The sequence below is a fragment of the Rhipicephalus sanguineus genome, chromosome 1 (genome assembly GCF_013339695.2).
Source record: "Rhipicephalus sanguineus isolate Rsan-2018 chromosome 1, BIME_Rsan_1.4, whole genome shotgun sequence".
Classification (NCBI taxonomy): Eukaryota; Metazoa; Arthropoda; class Arachnida; order Ixodida; family Ixodidae; genus Rhipicephalus; species Rhipicephalus sanguineus.
The window spans coordinates 192608434-192635511 of NC_051176.1; the positions used below are offsets into that span (position 1 = coordinate 192608434).

The 27078-nt window shown below is 42.5% G+C and overlaps 1 protein-coding gene across 1 annotated transcript in view; it reads left to right on the plus strand.

The window, feature by feature from the left end:
* Positions 1–2753: 2753 nt before the first annotated feature.
* The window catches only part of LOC119404634 (pyruvate dehydrogenase phosphatase regulatory subunit, mitochondrial), a 56702-nt gene continuing 32377 nt past the window's right edge, over positions 2754–27078 (plus strand). Inside the window, exons 1-7 of the mRNA XM_037671212.2 lie at positions 2754–3004; positions 7807–7934; positions 9468–9595; positions 18984–19065; positions 20823–20904; positions 24159–24240; positions 25944–26065. Of these exons, the coding sequence (XP_037527140.1) occupies positions 7807–7934; positions 9468–9595; positions 18984–19065; positions 20823–20904; positions 24159–24240; positions 25944–26065 (624 nt within the window). The 5' untranslated portion in view covers positions 2754–3004. The remainder of the gene's footprint in view (positions 3005–7806; positions 7935–9467; positions 9596–18983; positions 19066–20822; positions 20905–24158; positions 24241–25943; positions 26066–27078) is intronic.

Below are 27078 nucleotides of genomic sequence, written 5' to 3' on the forward strand. Positions count from 1 at the left end.
ATGGATGGCTGTGCTTTAAGGCATGGTTATTGTTGTACCTGTCAGTTGTCTGCATGACAAGAGGAGCGAAATTCAATTATTTAATTTGTGTGGATGTACATTCAAGAGAGGCACTAAAGTCTAGATTGACAGAGTACAGTTTGAAAATTCTTGCAGCATTTCTTTAGCCACAAAGGACTGCCAAGTAGAGGAGAAAGTAGAACATCATCATCATCAGCCCATCAACTGCAGGATGATGGCCTTTCCCAATGGTCTCCAACCCACCCTCTCCTGTGCAAGCTGATTATATTTTGTGCTTCCAAATTCCCTAATTTTGTCGCTCCACTTCATTCTTTCATTTTAATGGTAAACAATCAATTATGCTTGGATGCATGCCCTGTAATGCAGTGATGAAGTTTGTGGGGAAGTACAAGACACAACTGAGCACATTAGCGAGGTTTAGTATATCATACGTTGTGTCCATAAAGGTATTGTGTACCTAAGAGCATTGCGTTTCAAAAAAAGAGAGTGTACACAGAACTTTTGCTCAAGCACATTGTACGAAGTGTGGTGTTCTTACATATGCAACGTCATTACAGACACAGCGTGCATGCAGTAATAAAACTTGTTATTGAGTAATGCTGTCACAGAGAAGTAGAATTCATCCTGTTTGTTCTTTTTGCACTTTCAAGATTCATTTCTGCCAACACTTGGGTAATCAGTGACTGGAGAAAGTAATCAGCATTTAGAGGAAATAGCCTGTGTTCCAGCTTATAGAGGGGACCTCACTTTCTGCATGGCTTGGCCTAGCCACGCAGAAAGTGAGAGCAAATAATGCCGTCAAATCTCTGAATCAGCTATTGGTGCTAGCTGTTTCTTCAATTCACCGGTCCAACATACAAGCATTGCAGGCCTTGAAGTGAGTTTTCAATGATGGTCAATCATCATAGATAATTGAGCACGAACTCACAGTAAGAAGGATGCTGTCTGCTAAACAGGTTATGAGTATGACAAGTGAAACAGAACTGGCTATTGCACATGGCGCTTACAGCTGGCTACAGCATGCAGGTAGGGGAATGTAGACAAAAACTTGACATAGTACTGCCACATGTTATATGTTGCTGTAAGCAGCTAAAGTGACGATAACAAAACAACTTCACCTGCGACATTCTAACTCAGTAAGCACTTTTCCTGCACATAAATGCACAGGCTACTGAACTCAATCGCGTAATTTATCAATGGTCGCATTACTACAGATTACAGAAGCATTCTATGGTTGACCATCTCACAGCAGCCAGCAATCATATACACCATGCAGGGCCAGTCAACAGTTTTAACCACGGTCATTCTGTCGACGGCAGATGATTTCATAATTTTATAATCATGATTAAGTGATCGAGCAGATAAGCTTGTGCGTGTGGTGTGCACGGTCACATACTTGTGCAGATCAAGGGCGGGATGGTGGGGGTTGTCCGACAACAGAAGGTTACAAGGCAATGGTATCATTGCAGTTTGACATCATGCTACTTCAGCTCTACTCAAAATGAGCAGCACAGTGAAACTGTGTCGAACTGAAGTAAGGTAGAGTACTGAGCGAGTTGTCCTGTGTGTTCTTTACTGTGTCCTGTTTTTCCTCGTGCTACGCTTCGACAGTAAAACTGTGTCTACAGCTCCTCTTATGCTAAAACGCATTCAACGCAGCATTTTTCTCAATTCTTTCATGGCATACAGTACATGAGACAAAGCATCCCATGCACAGAATCTTCATTACCTCCCCCCCAAAAAAAGTTATGGTTGATCCTTCTTTCATAGGTATCATCCATAACACGAAAGCACAAAAGCGAGATGCGTCTTCATAGAAGTAAATGTAGCTGTATTGAGCGTTAAGAAATACAAATTGCACTGTGTGTGTTCTATTGGGCTAGCATGACACCTTTTGACATGGATGCGCCTATGTTGACACCCACTGCCACATCTCTGCTGGGGATTTCAGTCCAACTACATGGTCTTTTTGGCAGTCCGATAAATTGCGACACCCTGATACTCATGAACGCGAGATCCACAGTTTTGTAGTGTGTGCTTCAAACATGTGAAAGCGTTGTGCTTCCCGCTCACGTGTCTCATTGGTCCAAGAGTCACGACTGCTCCGTGCCAAGACGCTCCAGCAGTGCTTTGGCAGAGCACATTGCTGCAGTGCTCCCAGATGGCGGCACCCTTCCTGTTAAATTGGGAAGCGTATATGACGTGTTCGCAGCAGGCAACCTTTTTTCGTTTGTGGCATATGGTGTCAATAAAGAAAAAATTAATTGTGGCACAGTGGTGAGGTTCTGAGCTACCCGCGTGCCTGTATATTGACGTCAGTTCCGTGACGGAAATGACGTGCGTCAATTCTCGGTGGACCCCAACATGAACACTTTCGCGTAAAAAAAAAGGGGCCGCGGGGGAGGGGGGGGGGGTTACGGGGCGTTATGGAGAGATTTCGGCGTTATATCATTATATACGGTTTGTGATGCAGCCAGTAAAAACAACAAGTGTTTACAGCGGTGTCAACGACCTACCAGCATAATTTGAATGATTTGAAGAAGCGCATTGGTTTGAATACACGTTCTTTCCCGCCGCGGCTTTCTTGTTGGAAAGGGGAAGAGGGGGGAGGGTCGGCAAAAGCTACAAAGCTACGCGGTCACGGTGTTATGTGTTATGATGCAACCGCGCAGGCTGGTGCATGTGCACGGCGCTGCCAATACCAACACACCCCACAACCACAGACAATACCTGCCCACTCCGTTGCTGAAGTTGGATTTTCTGGTACACTCGTGCAGGCGCGCCGGGTGGTTGGTTGGATGGTGGTGATATTTACAGCGGTTGTAAACAAGGTGCCCACGGGGTTGCGTGCAATGGGAACACGAACAGTTTAAAGGATCTACTCTACTCTACATCTATAGAGCTTCTTTGCCATTCGTGACCATGTGTCAGAGGACTGTGAGAAAAGCTGTGGTCGGCGAGCCGTCTTATTAAATATCCGAAAGTAAGTCTGCTGTTGTTGAGCGCGGCGCTACGCAACTTGCCGGTTATGACCTTCAATGGAGGTGTGATACACGTCTGCTCGATCCTCTTGCAGCCGTTCACTGAGGTCGAATAGACATAAAACATATTTATTCGATTTGGGAGTCGCTGCGCAGCACCCCAGAGTGACAACTTAAGAATCATTAGCGGTGCAAGGCGAGAACTTGTAGCGTACTGCTGGCAGGGGCAAGGAAAGTAGCAAGCCCCCTTTTCCTGGAAAAAAAATCCCACTGAAGAAACCGTGTAGGTGGCTGCAGGATTATCGGTGGCATACGCTTGCCACTTTCTTTTACAGCGAAGCTGTGTATGGCTAGGGTTTCATGTGTTGTTCTTATTTGTGCTTCAACAATGAAAAAGGTGAGCTTGGCCGGGCCCATAGCGCGCAGGCTTCAAGTACTCCGCAAGGACAGTGCCACCGACTGTGGGGATGTCTGTCCCGTACAAACGAAAGACAGAATTGCGATAACCATTGTATGCATACCTCCAGGCACACTCAACTGTGATATCGAGAAGTTCATGACCACACACTTTGTATGGTTTAGCCATGGTGACGCTCCCACTACGATCATCGTTGGGGACTTTACTGTGGACATGTTAAAACCAGACAAGGAATAGTTCGCTCACTTCGTGCTAGAAAAGATTGCTTTGAAGTGCCACACCAATCCAATTCGCCCAACAACGGTACGGTCGTGTATAGACTTAATTTTGGCCGAAAACCTAAGGTTTGTAACCGTCACTACCATTACCAAATGATGAAAATAAATAAATCTACCCTTGTCAAACCCTAACAAGATACACCTTCAGGTGATGAGAAGTCATTGAACAGGGAATGTCGCTGGAGCCAACGTTGCGACAAGTGGATTGACAAAGACTTGTCAAAATATTGGCTCCAGTGACTTTACATGTTCAACGATTTCTCATCACTTGTCTATCCCTGTGTGGAAACCACAGAGTGGATGGTTTTTGCCTGAACTAGCTAGACATTTCCTATCGGCCTGATTCGGGGTGGAACACTAGGCAGGGGAATATATTTTTGATGAGGGCAGCACTGTTTAAACAAAACTGTGCGAAAACTAAAATTTGTTGCAGCGACCTTTTCAATATTAACAGCTATGTACATAAAATATGTGTGAAATAAAGTGTAAAGTCATAAGTAGCTGTTAATAAAGGCTGTTGTGGCTGTGGTATTAGCCAAGGATCCCGCTGAACTGCTGGCTTCTTGGTACTGAAATCTCGCCCGGGGGTAGGGGGAAGGAGGAGTTCGAACCCTCACCACCCCTGGAAATTTGTTAATTCTGCATATGTATATATATACAAGCCCCCCCCCCCCCCCGAAAAAAAAACTTCTGGCTACACTTCTGCCCACCATGCTTTCTTAGCTGCTGTTGTGTTGTGCTGCTAAGCGTTAGGGTGTGTATTCAATTCCCAGCCGCAATGGCCACATTTTGAGGCGCAAAATACGAAAGCACTCATATTTGGATTTAAGGGCACGATAAAGAACCTCAGTTGGTCTGAATTAATTTGGAGCCCCTCACTACAGTGTGCCTCATAATCATGTGGTTTTGACACACAAAACTACAGAATTTTATTCGTTAATCATTATCTCTACACATTAAAACTTGCTTGGGCACTATGGTGTTTCTGGTAATGAGTGCAGTCATAGTCATATGTACTTCTATCACCAGGCCTCTAAAGTGATTCTGACAAATCAGTTCAGCTAAAATTCACAAGTTGAAGGAAGTCTTACGAAAAGAAAAGAATCTTCATCTACCTGTAGCATGAAGCTACAAAAGAACTTTTCATCTGGGCATTGTACACAAGGCAATGCCTTGCCATGGTCTGCTATGTGAGCTAACCAGGAGGCTAGCAGATTTTTACCCTTTCACAGACTTCCTTTACCTTGGAGAGCTGAACTTCCACAGAACTGATTTGTTATATTACGCATACCGACATCTTGTATTTGTCAATTTGACATTGCTCTGTGATCTGCAAGCCCCCTTTAGCTTAGACTGTAGAGCTACTGCCCTAGAAAGGCCTGAGACTAATAGGACTTTTTCAAATGCAAAGATGTCCAAGAAACCTGTATGTGTTTCATTTGTAGATCCATGCTACTCTGAGGTCGGTGATAACTTTCCTCTTTTATGAATGAGTCTGCTGGTACCTGAACCCCTATCTTTGTTGTTTTCTTCCTACCTGGCTACCTCTGCCCCATACAGCAATGCTCTACCGCACCATACCTGTTCCTCTCTTGCCAATAGGTTGTTGTATGACAGAATTCAAAACTCACACTTTACCCCTTAAGAAATTATGATGATCACATCTCATCATGAGGGATCATCACTTTTGGCTTATGACAAGCTCTTCACAATGTCTTTCATGATATACAGTTTATCATCATTGATCTTATTGAAATTGATTTTCCATAAGGAAATAGCTGCAGAGGGCCGAAAAAATCAAGTTAGGTTTTCTGCCCATTTTTGCAAGCACTTTTTTGTGTTCAAACCGTGTTTTTGAAGTATACCATGCCAGAAAATGAGTCTATAGTGGTCAAAAAAAAGGAAGCCCTTAAAGGGAAGCTGAAGCACTTATTATAAAAATGACTTTGGAATTGGTAATCACAGGTTGATCCCTGCTGAATTCGAAAACCAATGTGAGAGTTCTCAAAAGTGAATGCAAATAGCATTTTTTGGCAAAAAACAGCCACTGCAGCTGCAGGGTTTCTTGAGATGCTGAGTGAACGCGGTGATGTATCTTCAGTGTGCCATGTCGCCTGCAATAGCAGCACTGTTAAAGTATGGCCTCTACAATTAGTTCCGGCAACGTGCACCTCCGGAGTTAGTAACGAGGCCTGGTTGAAGATATGAGAAATGTTTGTTCACATTGCGCTCAGCTGTTTGTCGTTATGGCAGATATTGTAATCCAGCTGCAGAAATTTCAGCGTCTCTGTACTTACTTGAGCCTTGGGTACATAAACAGCACTCTCGCAGTTAGTTTGAATTAGTGAGTGGTGGGAGCCTTCCGTTGGAGTGCAGTGCGGCTTTGCCAAAGGTACCAAAGATGACGTAGTTCTGGTTAGTTCATTTCCATGCCCGCACTTTTAGTGTGTTTGCGTAGATGTAGCAAGACAAACTTCTATTTCGCGTATTTTAAAGCTCCTGCTGCAAAACCACACAAAAAAAAAATGACATCATTGACAATAAGGTCGGTCCTTGTTAACCACTAAGTTTTACCAAATTCTAAAAACCACTTCAGCTTCCCTTTAAGGTGTTAAGTACTGCCTCCTTCTGCCTCTGTGCAGTCTGTAACCTGGAACTTTCTTCTCACATAATTCTAACTATGTGTGTTTATGGGCAAGTTGGTTCATTGTGCTTGAACATGTAACAGCATGCAAAGATGACGTGGGCAAGGAGAGGACAGGGAGAGTGTTTGTCCTGTCCTTATCTTGCGTCACTTTTCGCACTCTGTTATATCATTAACTTATGCTCATGCCTTACCTCTGGTCCCCAACACCACTACCTGGGCAGAATACCTAATTTAAGCCACAGCCACGAGCCAACAATGACTAATGGAGGTAACAATAGTATAATTGCAATGCATGGAACCTGGGACTATAGAATATAAGGGGTCTCCATGTGTTGCTTTTACTATTAAATTTTTGTTCAATTACTTAGATATATTGCCTTTGAACTTAGGATTCTTAGCATTAAGATTGTTTTTTGAGTACTCTGGGACTCTTGGATATAGGCACAGTATGCGTAGGGATGCCAAGCTGAAGTGTATTATTCCAGAGGGCACTAGCCATTGAATAACAGACAAATTTGCAATGCCATCGTGTAGCATTTCATGTGTTTATTTGATATCATTTTTAAATATGTTTCACTACTTATGGCTCATTGCAAATCTCTTAGGATTATAAGGAAAAAATTAAAAGCTGTTACAACCATAGACATCCACACATGGGGGGGGGGGGGCAGGGCAGGGGGGTCAGCCGTCCCCTTTAATCAGCGAAGGGCGGGGGGGGGGGGGGGGGGCGCCGAGACTGCCTCTTAGCTTTACTCAGTCGCACGTGCACTGTCATTGTTTAACCATGTGGGTTTTTGATAATGAGGACCCCGATGCTCCATTCTAAGAACTGTTTAGTTCGCACCCTTACCCCCGGAAATTCGGGGACCAAAGGCAGTCCATTGTGAGAAAACGGTCATTGCTTCATTTTCAATTTTGATCTCCTTGCGAAGCTTGTTGTCTTTCGGAATCGACCAATGCCGGGGGCGGGGTTGTGGGCTGCGGTGAAACTTGGCCCCCTCTAATGGAGAATCCTGCGCATGCCTATGGTTACAACTAATTAATGTTGCCTGCTTCTTTTGTAAGTAGCTAAGAAACTAGTATTTAATGCTATTATGGCAGCTGTGACTATTGTGAGAAAGGGCCTTAATGAGGACCTCAATATTGCCACTCATTTATACATAGCACAAGTGACTTGGGCTTTACAAAAAGTGGGAACTTAAAGGTAACAGGTTATGCAAACAGCGAGCCACTTCTGATGCATGTTCCACTTTTCTGTATATCTTCTCTTTTCTAGAAATATAAGAAGAAAGGGCAGAGCTTAATCAAACATCTTGTAGCCATTTGTTTGAGAACATGATGCTTCTCATAATTATAACGCTATTGTTGTGCCACTGTGCTAACTAACAGAAAGTATGACCTTTATCACAGGAGTGTATTTTCCCTGGCGTATAAATATTTATAAATTGTTTCTTGTATTAGATGTCGGAGCGACTTCTGCCAGCAGTTGCTAAAGTGGTCATTTGTGGTGCTGGTGTGATAGGCAACTCAATTGCTTACAACCTTGTGAAACGTGGATGGACAGACATTGTTGTTCTTGAAAAAGGCCGGTGAGTACTAATTTTTTAATGCAGAGGTGTACTGAGAAAATACCTTTTGTAGACTGTAATTATATTATAAATAAAGAGTTGTCCTCCCATCATATTTGCTGTGTATGTGCACTGTAAGATGCACAAGTGAACTGATTTCTTCTGCTATTGTAAAAGTTAATTTCTTGATGGAACAGTTACGCCACATTAAAATTCACTAATTGTGCAAAGACACCTACCATTCGATTGAACATTTGTAGATCTATCAGAGTGACAATCAGTCTTCATGGTGTGTGGTGTCAAAGCTATGTGTTCCATCTTTCCTGGTCAAAAGGGGCATACATGCAGTGTACCGCCAATCTGCATTGCTGTGAAGGTCCAAAGGACGGGAAAGTAAATGTGAAGTTTTGGATTATATAAATACTTCTTGAAGTGTAAATGTGCAATTCTTACTATAAACAGAGGCTATGTGTGCCAAAAAATATAACAGTGTCATGCAGTGGCTATGCGTTCTTGCAATTATTGCACCAGCATTGTTTTACATGCAGTTTGGCCGCATATGTCCGAGGCTGGTTCATTACTTGTTCATAAAGAAGGGACTACATTTGAAAATGAACAAGAGCTCTATACTGGCAACATTTGCTGGCTTTCCTTTCATGAACTAGACTATAATTTGTAAAAAATGTTATGAAGTAGTAATGCATTACCATTTAAAGCACAATCTATTTACCAGTCTAGAGTTTATATTGGTGGAAACTAGCACAAGTATCCATTTTGTTACAATCTAGAGTGTAGTTTAACATACCATTCTGGAGAGCTTTAATGTTGCTCTATAGAGTCTTCTTAATTCTCTAACTTAAAGGGGTCATGAAGCACCCCTTGGGCTTGTTGAAAAAACACAACCTGCGGAAAGCTGACGCGGCTATGAACTGCTCTGCAAAATATTACAGTCGTGCGCACCACGTAAAGGCCACAAGCGGAGCACGAAGTTGCCATTTCCTCAGGCGCCCTCTTTTCAAACAGAGGCCAGTTCTCACTCTCGTCGGTGGGCGGGTTGTCTGCACGTTGACGTTGCGGAGACTTAGCATGCTTATTGGCCGATAGCCGGATGAGATGCGCTTCTTGCCACGGGGTGCCGCCACTTGCCTGCGCCGCACTCCTCAGTCTGCTAACTTTACACGGTAGCCGCACTCGCGCTGTGAATCACAGCGGGAGAGCGATCGCGTTTCATGACGCGCGCTGACGTAACTTCTTACCCCCGTGCCATCCCTCCCTGTCTAGCTTCCAGTGCGCTCGTCGGCACGAGAAAAGAGAGAAAGCGCTGAAAGCATGCGCCAAACCCCCGTAACTCCGCTGCTTCTTGACGGATTCGAGAAATTTTTGCGGCAATCGATTCGGGAGGCAGTAAACTTCGATACTAAGGTCATTAGATCATTACTTGGAAAAGTGGTTCATGACCCCTTTGAGGTATATCTACATACAACATAACATACCTATGGAAGCATAGTTTTCGTAAGTGTGCTAATTTTGTGAATTTAATTTTCTGCTTGGCAGTATTGGGTGTGGCGCAACATGGCGCAGTAGTGGCTTGGTTGGCCAACTCCAGCCAACAATTGAGGGAATCCTTGCACGCTCCAGTGCCAAGCTTTATCAAGAGCTACACGATGCGGGACACGACATTGGTGAGAAAGATATCTGTTATTACGGCCTGTTATTTCTGGTTATCCTTATCCTCGTAATGCAAAAGTATGAATTTTACTACTATTATGATACTTCCTAATATGTCGTACAGCCAGCTGTAATAACACTTCTTATATAGATATCTTTTGTTTGTGCACGAGGTTGGTGTTTTCTATAGAAAAGGGTACTTCTTTTGTTTTTCTACGAAATACAAAAAGTACTGTATTTACAAAGTCAGCCATTTTTTTTATACTTGTTAGGGAAGTTCAGCTCAATTAGTCTCCTTCACATTTAAAAAATATAGTTTCTTAAAGGTAATTGGAATGTTCTGAAGATATATATATATACACACATATATATATATATATATATATATATATATATATATATATATATATATATATATATATATATATATATATATATATATATATATACAATAAAACCTCGTTAATTCAAAGTCACTGGTACTGTGAAAAATCTTCGAATTAAGTGGGTTTTCGAATTAACCAAACATACAAAAAACATACAATTACTCAAAGTAATTAGAGGTGGTTGTTTGCTGTCCCTGCTAGTTTGCGGCTCCAAGGGTTATGTTCTCCAGCAATCCCCGGTCCCAATTTTGCCGCTAAACCGGCGAAACAGCAAGCCTCTCGGCTGCCAGCGCAAAAAAAAAAAAGGAAAAAGAAAAAAAAATGTCGTGATCAACTGAAATGCGCGCCTGCAGAAAAGAAGACGTGCTTCACTGCAACACAGTAGTGACACGTGGGCAGCATGTCACTTTCTCCTCGCAGCGAGGAGCAGGTGAGGTGACAGCTGCTAACTGCCGGAACAACCGCCAATCGGAGGTTCGCATACATCGTGAATTCCATCAGGCCGTCCTTTAATAACTCCTTTATTTTCCCAGAAAGAATGGGTAAATCATGACGCGCTGACATTGCGAGAAACATGCGACATGCTGCCCGCGTGTCACCGCTGTCTTGCAGTGAAGCACGTCTTCATTTCCACAGGCGCCCATTTTAATTGACCACGAGACCGTTTTTTTGTTTTTTGTTTTTTTTTCCGCTGGCAGCTGCGAGGCTGGGGTGCTTCACCTGTCACTCATTAGTATCGCTACAGTGCATTGCCTTGTGGCTCCCAAAGGCCGTCGTTTCCGCGGATTAGCGGTGAAATCGGGATCGAGAATTGGCAGATGGCACCCAAAGTTTTCGAATTAACCGGGCTAGTACTGACTGCCACTTCAAATTATCCACTCAAATTTACATTTCAAAATACAGGACCACAGAAATCCTTCGAACTAAGCGGGATTTCAAAATAACCGAGTTCGAATTAATGAGGTTTTACTCTGTGTGTGTGTGTGTGTGTGTGTGTGTGTGTGTGTGTGTGTGTGTGTGTGTGTGTGTGTGTGTGTGTGTGTGTGTGTGTGTGTGTGTGTGTGTGTGTGTGTGTGTGTGTGTGTGTGTGTGTGTGTGTGTGTGTGTGTGTGTGTGTGTGTGTGTGTGTGTGTGTGTGTGTGTGTGTGTGTGTGTGTGTGTGTGTGTGTGTTGTGAAAGACTTCGTACTACAATATAGGAAACAAATATTTATTTTGCCCTAACAGTTTCGACTGGAGGACCAGCCTTCTTCAAAGGATGTAAGTGAAATGAAACGGCCATTGCCGAACCCGCTGCACAAGGGCCGCCCACCCAGTTTGGTGGCCAGACAATACTTTCAAAAAAAAAAAAAGAGAGAGAGAGAGAGAAAATAGAAAAAGGAAGCGAGAACTCACGAAGGATTCTACAATCCGGCTTCCAGAACACACGGGAGCGCGAACAGCGGGAGTCATGTTTCATAAACAAATTCAAATCACTCTCCCACGGAATCAACGAGAGCCCTGGGCGATTGACGTGCCTCCGTGACCAGTGGTAGCGCCCAGAAAGGGAATTAATAAATTATTGTATTTATTTATACACACGTTAGTGCAGACGCACGGGACGCTAAGGAAACGATCGAGCGCGTGAAAACAGACCCAGTCGTCACCACATGTATCAGCCGGCTCCACTCTCTTCTTTTCTTTTTTTTTTCCGTTTTTTTTTTCGAAAAGGAAGGGGGGGGGGGGCACATTTAGCCTTGTATCGTGGCCAGAGTCTTCCCACAGCTGGAGCGGGTCGTATGAGTGTACGCGGCCCGGCGCCACGAGCTAACCACCGAGCCATCTGAACTTGTACGCCGCGTGTGTGATGTGTAGAAGCGACATTTGTCTTTTCCCCTTGCTCACGCCGCTTCTTATCTACCGTACGAAGATAAGACGGGCATAGCCCGCCGCCTCTCCTCCCGCTGTTCTTTCCCTCCCTCGTTTTGTCACTGTTGCTTCCTTCGTGAGTTCTCGCTTCCTTTTTCAATTTCTCTCTCTCTCTCTCTCTCTTTTTTTTTTTTTGAAAGTATTGTCTGGCCCCCAAACTGGGTGGGCGGCCCTTGTGCAGCGGGTTCAGCAATGGCCGTTTCATTTCACTTACATCCTTTAAAGAAGGCTGGTCCTCCAGCCGAAACTGTCAGGGCAAAATAAATATTTGTTTCCTATATTGTAGTACGAAGTCTTTCACAATATATATATATATATATATATATATATATACTTTTTAGTTTGTATGAAGTTCGCGCTTGTCCTGTCCCGTTCTACCTTCTTGTACCTTGGTCTTCTTCGCGCTTCAAGTACATCCGCGTATGCTTTCTAGGGAACATTCCTGCATGAAAAGCTGGTGGTTGAGGGAGGCCCTGAAAATCACACAGACGCTCTTGCGCCTGTTACGCAACACACACGAACCTGACGTGCAAACTTCTTCAGCTAAGATAGGCGAAGTTATTTGCTAATTTGCTATTCATACAATCTCTCTCAGGACAATTCGAGATTGGTTTATAGCAGGCATATTCCGCCACGGGGGTGAGTGTAGTGCGAAGTCTTTCACAATTTTTATTACGGTAGCCAGAAGTAGTTCTCGTTATTCATCCTAAATATATATATATATATATATATATATATATATGTGTGTGTGTGTGTGTGTGTGTGTGTGTGTGTGTGTGTGTGTGTGTGTGTGTGTGTGTGAAAAGGGAAAAACAACTGTCCTTCACATAGTGCAAAGGTCATAACATCAATGTTTTTTTTAAGTGTGGTTTCAAAAAATCCTGTTTATTCATAGCTTGTTGCACCTGAGCCAACCAGGTGACAGAGGGTAGCAACTGCACACCCCCACGTTCTCTGTAGGGCACACCCTGGTCAATGATCTGCTTGCCTGTAACCTTAAAAAGTAGTTGCACTATATGCTGTCTAAATACTACCATATGTTTGTTAGGAAAATAACTGAGGAATTTTTATTGGTTTTATTTTACAGCAAATCCCACTCACAATAAGTGATTGATGAAAGCTTGTCACACATCGGTTCATTGGATATGCACTCAAGGCTCAGTATAATCAGGCCCCTTGCACCATAAATGCCATGCCTCTTTATCAATATATAATCAACACCAACGTAAGTTGTTTAATGAGGGAAATCTAAGCTTTAGTTAACTGTGCTTGATTTTTGTGAGTATTCTGCTGCTATAAATAACGAACACACAATTCAAGACAATTTCACGTACAGTGACGTGCATGTTTGTCCATTTGCTGTTGACTGGTAAACCAACATGTTGATTCCATGTCATTGCAGCACCAATTGCATAGTTAAATATTGACAATGCGGAAAAGTGGTTTTTTGACTTGGTATTGTTCAAGGGTTGTGCGTAGGCTGAGTAGTCTTCTGATGAAGCATCAAAATTTACTGGAGACCTTTTTCTGGCCCATTGCAAGCATTGGACCTGCATTCCTTTCACATAGAACTAAACACAAAAGTTGTTGGCATAGGCATGCATGCTTATAATGAATGCTGAATATATTGAAGTGCAAAGTCAAAATGGGAGCTGACAGATGGAAACACGGAGTGGGATAGGTTGAACAAACAGGAGAAAGTGCCTCAGGCAGGCTGGCCAACATTTCGATAGGAGGACCTATCTTTGTCAGACGTCTTTTTGTGTCAGATGCGACTTCATTATCAAAAGTTTTAACTCAATTAAACCTTGGTACTTCCTGCTGTATATTATTGGTGGGTTTGACTGCACTGTAGCGCTGCTGCCAAAGTATTTGCTTTTCATAAGTTTCATAAGTTCATTGATAATTCTAGTAAAAAAGCAGCCAAACAGTGAGACATGAGAAGGACACAAGAGTACATATGGTGGTTGACTAACAACTGCGTTTTATTGTTAGTCAGTTGTCATGTGTCCTCCTTGTGTTTTGTTCTTCAGCTACTTTTAGAAGAAGATTTGGTAGTGAGCTTTACTACTGTCATGACATGTGTGAAGCTTTATGCCCAAGTTCTCGTACCACATTGAATCTGGCAGCCTTTATATGACATTAAATTTCTCTGGATGATGTCATAAGTCATGATGTATTAGGCGTGTTCTTATTTCTGAACTGTTATAGGAACTTGGATGCAATTGCAGTCAAACCTAGTGATAGTTAACCTGTTTATGCATGTAGAATAGTTAAATACAGGGTGCAAGCATCACCACTAAAGACTGCTGGTGCTACCATCATTTGCGTATCAAATGCTGGATCATGTGACGCTGCTTTATTTTGGTAGCACTGGCACGATAGGCAGTGGAATAGCTTATTGTGCAGTTTAGGAGGCATGCTGTAGCATTTTTTATCCAGGAACATTGACACTTATCACGATGCATGGATTTTAAGAATCCATTAATATCATTCCACGAGATCACCTCAGCTCATGAACTAGGGCGCAGGCTCTTCCCCCCTCCACACCCTAAATTGAATAAAGCGCAAGCGGTCACACTACGACAACTACGGACAAACACGTACATCACTCCAGCCATGCTAAACAGAATCGATCCAGACTTATCACCTCACTGTCAGCACTGTAATCACAAGCACTGCAATTTCGAACACATGCTCTGGCTGTGCCCCTTTAATTCGGGGTCAGGATTATCAGACAAACCCGCCTGGGAGGCTGCCATGCGCAGCATGGAACTCAACGACCAACTCCTGGCAGTCCAGAGGGCCCGGGACATCGCGAGAGGCTCCAGCTTCCGGCACCTTCCTGGGTGGAGCCACCTGGCTGAGCTAGCGGGACCTCCAGTCGCATTCAGCTTCTGCCACTTTTGGACCACAATAAAGTTCTCACTCACTCACTATCACAGAAAGTGCATCTTAAGCGTTGGCCAAATTTTCTGCTCACATTCAAAGGTTGGTGGCACTGTAGGGTAGCCACTGGGTCTAATAACTGGTTAACCTCCCTGTCTTTCCATCTATTTCTTCTTTCCTTTGTGGCACTCACAGTGGATGCCCCAATGTCAGTATATCTTGTGTCCAGTTTGTTATGAGATAGTTTATTTACATGAGTATTAGTAAGTTTTCATGTTTGACATAGCAAATAATTTGCATCATTTGGGTTCATTATATATGAGTTCAGCAAGTATAGTATTTCAAATATAAAGAGACATTGGTGACAGTAAGTCTACAGGCCAAGCCTGCAGCCAGGAATATTTTTTTGGGGGGGGTGGGGCCACTTGCTGAAAACCTTAACTATTTGAGGAAAACACCTATTTGTTAGTAATTATTTTCGGTAAAAATCGCACTGTGTAAATTATGTCACTTTTTAAATACTATTTCATGAATAGTTTTATATTAGTTTTGAAATGAATCTTCCTGGTAGCATAATATATTTATATGGACAATTTTTTGGGGGGTGGGGGTGAAGCTAGGGCCCTTACCCATGAAACACAAAACCTCTATAAAACATTTTATAGAGGTTTTAAACGTTTTAAAGACGTTTTATAGAGGTTTCGTGTTTCATGGGTACTCATTACTGGTTCACTAAAAATGAGGAAGTAAACACACCAGCTGCAGACACCAAGTAAGATTTCTGGACAGACATAACCACTTATTGAGAAAGAATTCAGTGAACTGTCAGGATTAACCAAGTGATAAACACCAGGGCCAAGTGTTTCAGCTTCGCTGGTTAACCATCCGTATGGAATGCTTGGATGGTGATCTTAATTATACATTGTCATTAATGAAGATTGTTACTGCAGAGTTATTCTGACATTGTCATCAGGCAGTGTATTTCACAACAGAAATATTGTGCAGAAACTTCACTGCAGTTGTCAAACTTGGTGTACACATTGGACCACTTGCTCATATTCGTTGTCTTTGATGCTGCTGCTATTCTGTTTTGTCATTGCTGTCTTTGTTTTGCTTGTTCAAACTACTATACAATGTCCACATGGAGATGAGCAAGTGCCACAATGCTTACACATACTCCTCTGTGCCTCTAGTATAGTTATCTTTTTGCTGTAGTCACAGTCAATACTCCCGCTGCCATTCAGTGTTCGTATGCCACCGTTGCCACGACAAATGGTTCATATATATTGACCCTCTGTTAGTGGGGCTGTTTAAACCACTTGGATTCTGAGAGTGAGGTGGTAGGCTCAGATGCCATCGCCAGCAACGTTCTTTCCTTTCTTTCTTTATCTGTTTATTTATTTGGACATGCTCATAATGTCAAGGTTTCGAGCCCTGACACACTTGGTAAGTCGTACCACTATAAGTCGTACCACTATGGTATTCACTATGTACCGTTATAAGCCTCTCGTGCATTTTCTGCTCAGCTCTATGCATTTCTATGGGAAAGGCATGATGGACAGATTTGCTGGGAAGTGGCCTAAGAATGCTTACCCATTAAGTTGAGAGGCAAGCTTTATATTTATTTTGTGCAAACAAGCAAACCTTTTGTAGATGATAAAACCCAAGCAAACATTGGTTCAAACAAATGATGGAGGTTTACATAAAATTTCACTTGACATGTTTTTTGCACATTTTGAGTGAGTGGCAGAGGGTCAGCTGCTGTTATTGCTCAGGGTTCACTTTGACAAACAGTAGAAGAAGCCAAATCGTGGTGCTTCATCTTATACTTATTTCAGCAATAAGCAATATTTTAAGATTAGCATATAGAATCATAAAAATCTGGAATGATTAATTGATCAATGATCAACATACCAGTAAAGTGGTTGGATGAATGAATTTGTATGTATTAAGTCGAGCAAGTTTGCTAATAATGAGGTTCATACCATGTTCAAAGCTGTTTTTGAGCAGTTGAGTAGTGTTGTTTTCAGTGCAAATAGTCTGGTTTACACAATTGAATGAAACAAATTGCTGAAAGGAACATACTACAGTAAAGCCTCGGTGATACGAATCTCGCGGGGTTACCAAAAATATTCGTATCACCGGAAAACATGAAAAATTAGTATGCGACAAAAAGAAAGTTCGCATACGTTTTGATTTAGTGTTTCTCAGAGCCGCAGCGACGTCATGAACAGCTCTGTATGATTGCCAGCAAAGTTTTTAGACGTCAACGATCATACTTGCACTCGTAAATATACAGTGCATGCGTGCGTGTGTAATTAATGAATCAGATGTGTTGTGCCCCGTGACCGCTAGTAGCCCCTTCCTAATCTTACTACGATTTTCTGCATGACACCAGAGTACTGTGGCGAAAGTCACTTAAGTGCTTCGCACGCGATAGATAGAGACCAAGCTCCTTCGCCAAGACCGTCCGCTTTGTCTCTTGGGGTATTTGTCCACGTTTCATGGGACTTCATGACGGACCCTCAGCCCAAGTTTGTCTTGTTTAATAGAACGTCTGACTGCGGGGACATGGCTTGCATCGACCTGGCAGGCACGTGTTAACACACTACAAAGACGCTGCTACCTCGAGCACAGGAGCATGCGTCAATGCGTCGAAAAAAAAAAGCGCGACGTCAACGTCATCTGTAATCTAAATGCGAAGGCGCATAAAGGCCTCCAAGATTTGCGCGCATTATCTCGGAGGCAACGACACACCGTTGATGGTCGTGCAGCGTGCATGCCCGTGCCCGCGTGTGAGTGCCGCGTCTTTCGCGACAGCTTGGGCAGCACCTGTTCATACCTGTGCGCTGGCGTACGTTCGTATCAAACGTCGCGGGGTGCAAATCGGTTCACAACAATCGTACTCCAATACATTGCAGCAGTGGCGTAGCCAGGGGGGGGGGGGGCACGCTGGGCCCGTGCCCCCCCCCCCCCGCCCCCCCGAAAAAAATTTCTGCCTATGCCCCTGCTTTGCAGGCTAATGGGCCTTGGCCGGGACCACAGAAAAATTCGTATCACCCCGAAATTCGTACGAGCTGTGATCTTATCATCGAGGTTTTACTGTATTTCTATTTGTTTTCTATGAGTAACGGCTGTGGACCAGATTGCCTTGGTGCCATATGGATACAGCAGCGATTGCCAACTTAGAGCTGTTGTGATGGTCAGGAGCGGAACTCATTAATGCTTGTTCAAGGCTCAGCTGCACTTGTGCACACACAAATGCCAGTGAAACTAGAGGAAAGCCACTACTTCACTACGCTGCTAGCCATGGTGCAGTGCTACACCTAAAAAAAAAATGCTGACAAATGGGGCATAACTGGTTGCTATATTGCTTTTATGTTTTTTTCCCCCCTTTTTCTTCAGCCTAAATGACATTGTAACATTAATGTCCCATGACATTTTAAATGCTGGCTAGTCCTCCATTATTTTCACAGGGACATTTCTCCTCCCTGTTAGCATTACTTAACATGGCCCTCATTTCTTCTAACTCTTCTCACATAAAGAAAATGCCAACAGATTTAGCGCACGCATTAAACTGTGCATAGTTATTGTCTGACTATCACCGATTGTATAGGAGATTTGGCAATTTTATATTCTTAGTCTTTACTGTGTTACAGCAGTTTCTGTGTAGTGCAACCTTACTTTGTTTCTGAGTGCTCTGTTCTGAGTGTCGTGTTTATCATGCTGCAGTCTCCGCCCATTATGTATTCCACAGAGACAAATTTTGTGCAGAAGCAGCCTTTCTTTGATGGTTTAAACCACTGTACAGTAAGTAAGCAAAAATGTATTGACAAATATTAAGACCCTTGGGTCTTTTTTAGACTACATGTAATTATACTTTATGTGGTATATAGTGTAGAGTTACTTTATATACCATATTTAGGAATATGGCCTTGCTTACTAAGGTTGGTTGGGCCTTGTTTTCATTAACCGTGCCTATGATCTTTAAAAAATTATGTAGAGTTTGCATCGCTAGGTAATCTGCACCATGTAAAATTACTATAATTTGAAAATGTACAGATCAAAACTGCAGCCTGAAAAATGTGGTACTGGGACTGCATTGACATGGTTTGTCATTTACCCATTCAATTTCATCACTACATATATTTTCTATGATGATATTACTTGTCATAAATTGCCAACTTGAATTTGCACTTAATCTTTGCTGGTGTCTTTAGGATGGAGAAGATGTGGCTCACTTAGTGTCGCAAGGACAGAAAAGCGGATGACATCACTTCTCAGGCTTGCTGCTGAAGCACGGTAAAATAAATGTTACCCTGTCTATTATAGATTATGTGCCATATAGATCGATCATTTGCTAAAAAAAGTTTTGCTGTGGTCTAGTCAAATACTTTGTCCTGTATAAAAGGCTGTTCAACTTCACATTTAATTAAAACATAATTTTGCTAATGCCATTTTTTTTCTAGAAAATTTTGATTCTCAGCCATGAAGCCTAGCTTATGGAAAATCATTTGCTGATTAAAGGGGCGCTACAACACTTCTTTTCTTGAACATAATCATAAAATGTTGTCTATTTGTAGTCAGGACTCCTGTGAACATGCGAGCCATATAGTATTATTATTGTACTGCATCCAGCAGGGTACTTACAATTTCTTGTCACATACAGCTAAAAAGTGCTTGCTTTTCAACTAAGCTTCAACTGACAGTGCAACCTGGCAGTACCGGCCATGTGGCAGCTAATTCCCGTGCAGGTATTGGCTGATTTCATGATATCAATGATGTCCTCATTAATACTTGTAAAAATGATAAAGAACAGTCTCAGTTTTGCACTTCTTGTTTCGATTGACAGTCATCTGGTTAATACTTCATTTTCTCCTACATTCATGTGAGGCACCACCCGGCGTACTACATGCATACTCTTTCAACCACTATGTGCCTGAGTCAGTCCCTTGTCTCCTACTGAGCTCACTAAGACAGTATATACCCATGTATGCCGTCTACTCCGAACTTACTGGTACACTTGCCAGTGCATGCTGACTCACTTCTACGCACCTTTCGAGCTAGAAACCTTGGCACACATTGCTAGGGATCTGGCTAATTGAAAGCTTTTCAAAATGTGCCATCTGAATTTGTACCTGAAAATCTGAAAATGTGCCATCTACTCTCTACAGTTTAAGCTGACGCAGGACAAGGTTGGTGTGTCCCACATACTTGCATAGCTTGGCCAGACTTGTTTGCTGCATGAATGACATGTGACTTTTGCCAAAGTTTTCTTAATGCATCTATGACTGTTGGGGTGTTTGCACACTTTTCTTTTCTAAATGCTGTTGGCTGCTTCACTGATGGTGTTAAAGTAAGTATTGTTGAAGTGAATGAAAATAGCATTAACCCAGCCCTCATCGCCTTGCTCTTGGTAATGTCTACATAGGTAACTATGTAAGCGAAGGTGCCACACGGCTACAGCTCTACATACACTTCAGGAACAAAGTTGCATGAGTATTGCTGTCAATGAAGAAGCATCAGGTAGCATTTTGGATGCTCCAGATAAGAACTTGGGAGGCTCTCAGTGCCCTTCTAACACAGCATAAATGCATAATGACATTATTTACTCTTTAAGAACAAAATGTAAAGACGATCGGCACCGTTTTTTTGGGCAATAAAAGTATTTTGTCGATTTGGAATATTCTTATTTTTATTGGCATCCACCCAATTTTGTAGCACAAACCTACAAGGAAACTCATACAGATATAAATTGACGGTCTCTGCTGACCTAGTAAAATTACATTACAACTGTATTCCCTACATTGCTGGTCATTGCCTGACTGATGGAAACATTTGTGTTTGTCAGTGCAGGAAATGATGCTTTATGCCGTTATAGTCTCAGGTTAGCACATCTGCTTAGCTATTCTGCAAATACATATAGAAGCGTAGAAGCCGTGGTTGTGCACAGTTCTTTTAAGTATTTTCATTTTATGATATATGCATGTTTTCATGTACATCTTTGTGATTGAATAAATGGAGCTTTGTTAGTGATTACTTGTAGTACCTTTATTCAGGGCAAGGGGGATTGAATGCACAGTCCAGCAGCCATCCACACTTTTGGAGCACCACCCTTATCTTTTGACGAAAGACCTTGTGGTAAGAATTTGTCTTTAGGTGGTGTTTGTTGATACTAAAGGCATCCTCCAGAGCAATGTGATAAAAAATAAGCATTATTATTATTATTATTATTATTATTATTATTATTATTATTATTATTATTATTATTATTATTATTATTATTGATAGAAAATGATAGAAAAATTTTAACATTACGCACGGCTTATACCATGAATGAAGAGCCAGGCATAGCTACTTGGTCGGTGGCGACATGGAGCAAGCATTGGCATCAACAACAGTCTTCTTTCACGCCATTTACTGGCACCTATATTTGGCACTGTAATCACTATGATCAGTAATGAAACGCGTAGAAATGCCAGATGAATATAAGCAACCACAGCAACTGCTTCTCCGTGTTGACCAATATGCAACCAAATAGTCTCACAGGTGTCATTTCACACAAAAGTTCCAATGTAGTTTTAACAGCAGAACTGTTAAATCTTGCGCTTGTGTTCGTGTGGTTCAGTCTTCATCCTCAAAGTGGTGCGCAATAACATAACAATGAATAGATACCAACTGGCCCAAGCAAGTACCCTTATATGTTAAATCTTACAGTAAGGCTGGTGTCGCAGATGGAAAACTCGGCGGGCATACGACACAGAAAGCGGGTATGGGCCAAGCAGCCTCTAGCATAGCATAGCCATGCACAGTATAGTATAGCAAAGGGGAGGGAAAGGGAAGTGGGGTGAGGAGGAAATAAAGGAGGAGGGGAGAGGGTAAAGCATAGCATATCCTTGTATAGTATAGTTTATGCGCCACAGAGAGTGGGTATATGCCAGGCAGCTCCGAGCATTGCATAGCCATGCATAGTATATAATATAGCAAAGGAGTGGGAAAGGGCAGTGATAGTGAGGGGGAGGGATGTGAAGGTGTGGAGGAAGGAAAGGAGAGGGTAAAGCATGGCATAGCCCTGTATGTATAGTTTAGCAAGGGGATGGGAAAGGGCAGTGAGGGTGAGGAGGACTGATGTCAGGGGGAGGAGGAAGGAAAAGAAGGAGGTTAGAGGGTAAACCAGGAGAGAAGGCAATATAGAAAGAGATAAAAAAAAGAAAGATCAAAGAAATAATAAAGAAGATAAAGAAGGTGATGAAGAAAGAACTCTGTCTGCATTCGCCAGGTGGTGGCACTTGCTTGCCAGCTCCACTGTTTACTCATATCATAGGCGTGAAACTGGCTTTAATTGTTTTATGTTTAACCCCCATTGTGCAGTGAGGTCGCCAGAAAAAGCGGGAATGATAAGTTCCGCTGTTTTACGAAGTGTTAAGTTTCTGCGCTTGATTTTAGAAGTTTTGTTGACATTGAACGTTTGTAGCATGCTGAAATTGCTTTATTATAATAACCTCTAAACTGTCTACTGTTGGCTGCATTTCTGAGATTCTCTTCTATATTGCCATTTCTGCATTGTTTATTTTATTTTGGCACCACTTTTGCCAGATTACTTCCACTGCTGTGTTATCACTCGGTACAAGAGACTGTCATAGATCGTGTGGTAGAGTCTGGTGAAGTGCTCAATAAAGTTGGCTACAGATTTCTCTTAAAGGGACATTAAATAAAAGAACAATGTCTCCTTTATTACCCTTCCACATTGCCAAAAGCATTCACTATTGAAGCAAAAAGATGCCTGGCAGGCTGGAAAAAGTGCAGAAATGATGAGTGGCAATGCCTCCTTGAAGTTTCTGTGCCATGACGTCATGGATTTAGCCGGCGTTTGCTGGGGCCTAGTCAACTCGTTATTGGTAAAAATGTGCACATTGTTTTCTAATGGTGCCAAAAACTGAACATGGCGAGTTTTAAGAGATTTTATTGAGCTTAAGCACCCCAAATAACAAAACAGGCTTTATAATCCATGACATCACACTGACGTATTGGTGTTGAGGTTTGGGCACGAAATTTAAAGAATAATATGTTGACTTGGATTTAGTCTTGTAATATATTGTCATGAAACTAACGATAATGAAGTTAAAAAAACATGGCTGATCCCTCTGTCATAGGTATCGGTATAACACGAAAGTGACACGTACGTGTCTTCACAGACGTAGTTGAGCGTTTGTTGTGCATTGTCTCACCACAAGGGCGAAGGAATGAATGCTCTAGCAACAAATTGTAATGTCACGTGAAGAACGGCAAGCAGCTCGAAACTTGCGACGCACTGCTCAAGCAGAAAGAACGCACGGAAGGAACATACACAGGATGAGCGCGAAATAACTGTCACAGTTGTAACTTATTTGTGTGAGCATGGTGCGCTCCTTTCGTAAAAGCGGCCGCTGCAAGGAGCGCAGGGACCTTCGTGTTCTCTGTAACTCCAACGCAAACTTGTGGTGAGAGCACAAGACGTACAAATTACCACCATCACAAGATAAGTGCGCACGCACGAGCAACGACGTCCTGTAGAGGCACATGCTCATCGCAATGCGTGGGGCGACGACCTTTAAAGTGCACCCTTTGAGCCCTTCACGCCATCTCGCTAGTGATAACAAAAACACGCTGAAGTGCTGCTGATCTCTGAGTACCGCCACCGGCAAATGGTGTATATAAATAGCTTGCCGTTAGTATGGTAGAGAACGTGCAGCCTGTGGCCGAGTCATTTCGTGCTGCGCGCTGCGGAGCGAGGAATTGTAAGTTCGACTCCCGGTGACAGAACTTTTTCTTCTAGTTTTTTTCTTTGCCATCTGTTAGTCTATATACTTTACAACGCCATATCCATGACAGAAATACTTTAGTGGAGCCGTGGTGGACCCTGGCATAAAACACTTTCGTGTTAACATTACTTATCAGTTTAAACTCATTTAATGTCCTTTAAAAGTTAAAACTCAAACGCCTTAATGTTGACCCCATTCATTCTAATGGGTCATGAATTTAGTAGCGTTTTCACTACTTTTATAATGCTTCGTGGTAGCCCTGAGGATAAATGAATAAATAAATAGGAGGCAGACATGACAAGTTTTATTAGTCTCAACGACGGCTGACTGTTGTCACATAAATGCTATTCTGATGCCTGGGCAAAAGTTTGCCCATTAAAGAGTTAGCCTTTATTTCACTCTTTCTGGAGTTATTTCTGTCTCAGCTCCATCACTACCTTGTGACAATATGGCAACTGTCTGCATAATACTAAATTAGCCATTTAGGGTACGTAATAAGGTGATGTCACTCCTGCTAGTGTCCTACAGAAGCAGCTGTGTCGGTTTAAAAGACAGGTTATGTGATTAATGACATTGCTGTTTTCTCACCCACAGGGAGGGGTTTTTGTTCCTGGAGATGGTATAGTTGATCCTGTGGCTCTATGCCAGACGATGGCTGACTTAGCCCAGCAAGGAGGTTTGTCTTCTTGGTTGTTTTTTTTTTTGTCTGTCAATTTCTGTGCACATTTTATGTTTTCTTGTTGAAAGGTGAACCTTTTAGTGTCCACCATGAGATGCCTGTAACATTTGCTTTGACTAACTGAATCAAACAAGTCTCTCATAAATGACAACGTAGACTCTTGTATTCACTTAGCTCATGCAGAAAGGAAACAAAGCTTAAGATGTAGGGGAAGCCTTGGCATCACTTCTTTTAAGCCAATTATGAATACTCTGCCAGCTTTGTGGGCTCCCTCCCTTTTATTTTTTTGCTACTCTTTTTGTCATACCCTTCTCACGCGCCCACCAGCTGGACTTGCGTGCATTGCGCTGTTGTGCTGTGCCAGCAGAGGTCAAACTTCTGTTGTGTTAGGCCTCCTGCAGTGGTAGATGTGGCACCAAAGCAGAACTTATGCAAACACAAACTGTGCAATGCATTGAGGTCACATGCTCAGTTGGTCTTAGGTACAGTGTAAGCATAGATGTGCCAGTGACAGAATTTGCTAGTGACGTCTGCGTGTGCTCACCTGAAACAGCAAGCTAAGGAGACTGAGGCACTGTTGCTATGATTGCATTGATTTTGAAATCACCAGTTACGGTCCTCTTTTGTGAAAAAGGCATATGCTCTTTGCCACTTTTACTTTAATACAGCCAGGCAGGATGGGGTCTCTCCTACATGTCCTGACCCGCCACGGTGGTCTAGTGGTTATGGTGCTCGACTGCTGATCTGCAGGCAGCGGGATTGAATCCCGGCAGCGGCGGCTGCATTTTCGATGGAGGCGAAAATACTTGAGGCCCGTGTACTTAGATTTAGGTTCGCGTTAAAGAACCCCAGGTGGTCAAAATTTCGTGGTTTCGGGACGTTAAACCCCAACAATTATTATTATTATCCTACATGTTCTTTCCTTGCTTCTTGAAGTTGTCTGTGCACCTCTGTTTATAATGAAAACGAAAGGTTTTATTTTGAGTTTGAGTGTCAGTGAAGTACATATAGAAAATTCAGTAGAAGAACTGGCATTTGGACGAGTCAGGAATTCACTCACTGGGCTAAATCTTCTTTAGTCATCTCTGTGCTCAGCTAAAGGAAATTGCAATGCTTGATCCCATGTACTTCAATAGTCTTAAGAGAAGACATTTTGTTAATTCATCTGTTGCTTGTTCCCACACCTGCCACGGTCATTCAGTGGCTATGGCATTCCTCTGGACAACTAGGGCATGAGTTCAGTAACCCACCACTGCAGCTGAATTCCAACGAGGCCAGAGTGCAAAAGCACCCATGTAGACTTAGGCACACTTTAGAGAACCTCATATTGTTGAAATTAATCTGGAGCATGATTACATCACAGATAAATTTGTGACATCGCATGATGACGTCATCACATGGCATCGTGGCTTGGTCAAAAGTGCACTGATCCTGTGGTCATGCAGCACCACGTGAGGTGCAGAAAGCTTCAGATGTGGAGGATAACGTCAATGCGTGTCTCTGTACACTGTACGCCCACGTTTCTTAGGCTTACTGCCATTATATCATTGGAAAAATTTCTGTGAAATCGCCTGCACGACAACAGTAAGAGCATTTTTTTTTCTTGAGGTTAAATTTCTATACCTACTGTGTAATATAGCCTGTCCAAAAGATGTGTAACAGGTACACATTCAAAGGAAATATGCTGTTTGTGGCTTCAGGAGCAACATACATTGAGGACTGCCATGTGAATAGAGTTGTCAGCGACCAGGGGATTGTGGTGCAAGCTGAAACAGAACTGGGAAGCATCAGCTGCGAGTATTTCATCCTTGCTGGTGGCATGGTCAGTGTTTACATGTTACATTTGCTTCTTACTGTTTCATTAAGATCTTTTTCAGAGGTGAGTGTTCTGAGGAAAATGAAATGTGTCAAAAAGCCAGCCGCTTTTGTTCTTGTACCCTGTGCATCCCTACTTGTTTTTCTGTAACCAAGAGCTCACTTACAAATATATGCTGTAAGGAGTATACGTAGTTTTTTTTTTTTTTTTGCAAATACTTGTAAGGCTTATATTGAGAAGAAGAAAGAGTGAAAAGCTTTATAGGATTTGTCTGCATGCATAACACTTGTTTCTCTGAGGCGTGTGAGGCCTCTTTTAATTGTCCCTCACCCAGCCTCATTACAAATTCTGGTTATAGGCTGGAAATTGTGAGGCACTGTCTAAGGAGCATGTTACTGATAGAATTTTTCATCTTGGTCTATTATTAGAGGAGTTAGAAATAATTGAACTCTTTTTAAACCATACATCTAGGAGGCAAACATCACTGTCTTCAGACGCATTCCCCTTTTGGTTCCTATAGTGTCTGCAAGTGGCCATTTCCAGTGGAAGCATTGCATGTTACACAGAGCCATTTTTTGAGAGGAAGGGCATGTGGCTTGCTATTTGAAATCAACCATTCTTGTTCCACCTAGCCATTTTATACATTGCAGACATGGTCATCACTGCATGATTCATGCTCCACACTTGTTGATTTGCAATGCTTAAACCTAATGAGCGGCCCTTTCATGTGTAGCTCCGACTTATATGCAGTCTGAAGGCTCAGTTTCATGAAGGCACAATGAATAATGAATCAGATTATGTTTTAATAGGGTCACCTCAATGCATGCACCAAGGAGAGCGTGGCTTCAGGCTTGAAGCAGAACTGCTAGTTTTATCACAGAAATCTGAAAGGGTGGTTTGATGAACCATGGTCACTTGGATCATAAAGCCCTGTGTCAAACCTTGATATCATGAATCCCATAAAAGCAGAAGTAATTTGCATAATCATAATCTACAGTAAAGCAGAAGTAAGTGCAAAG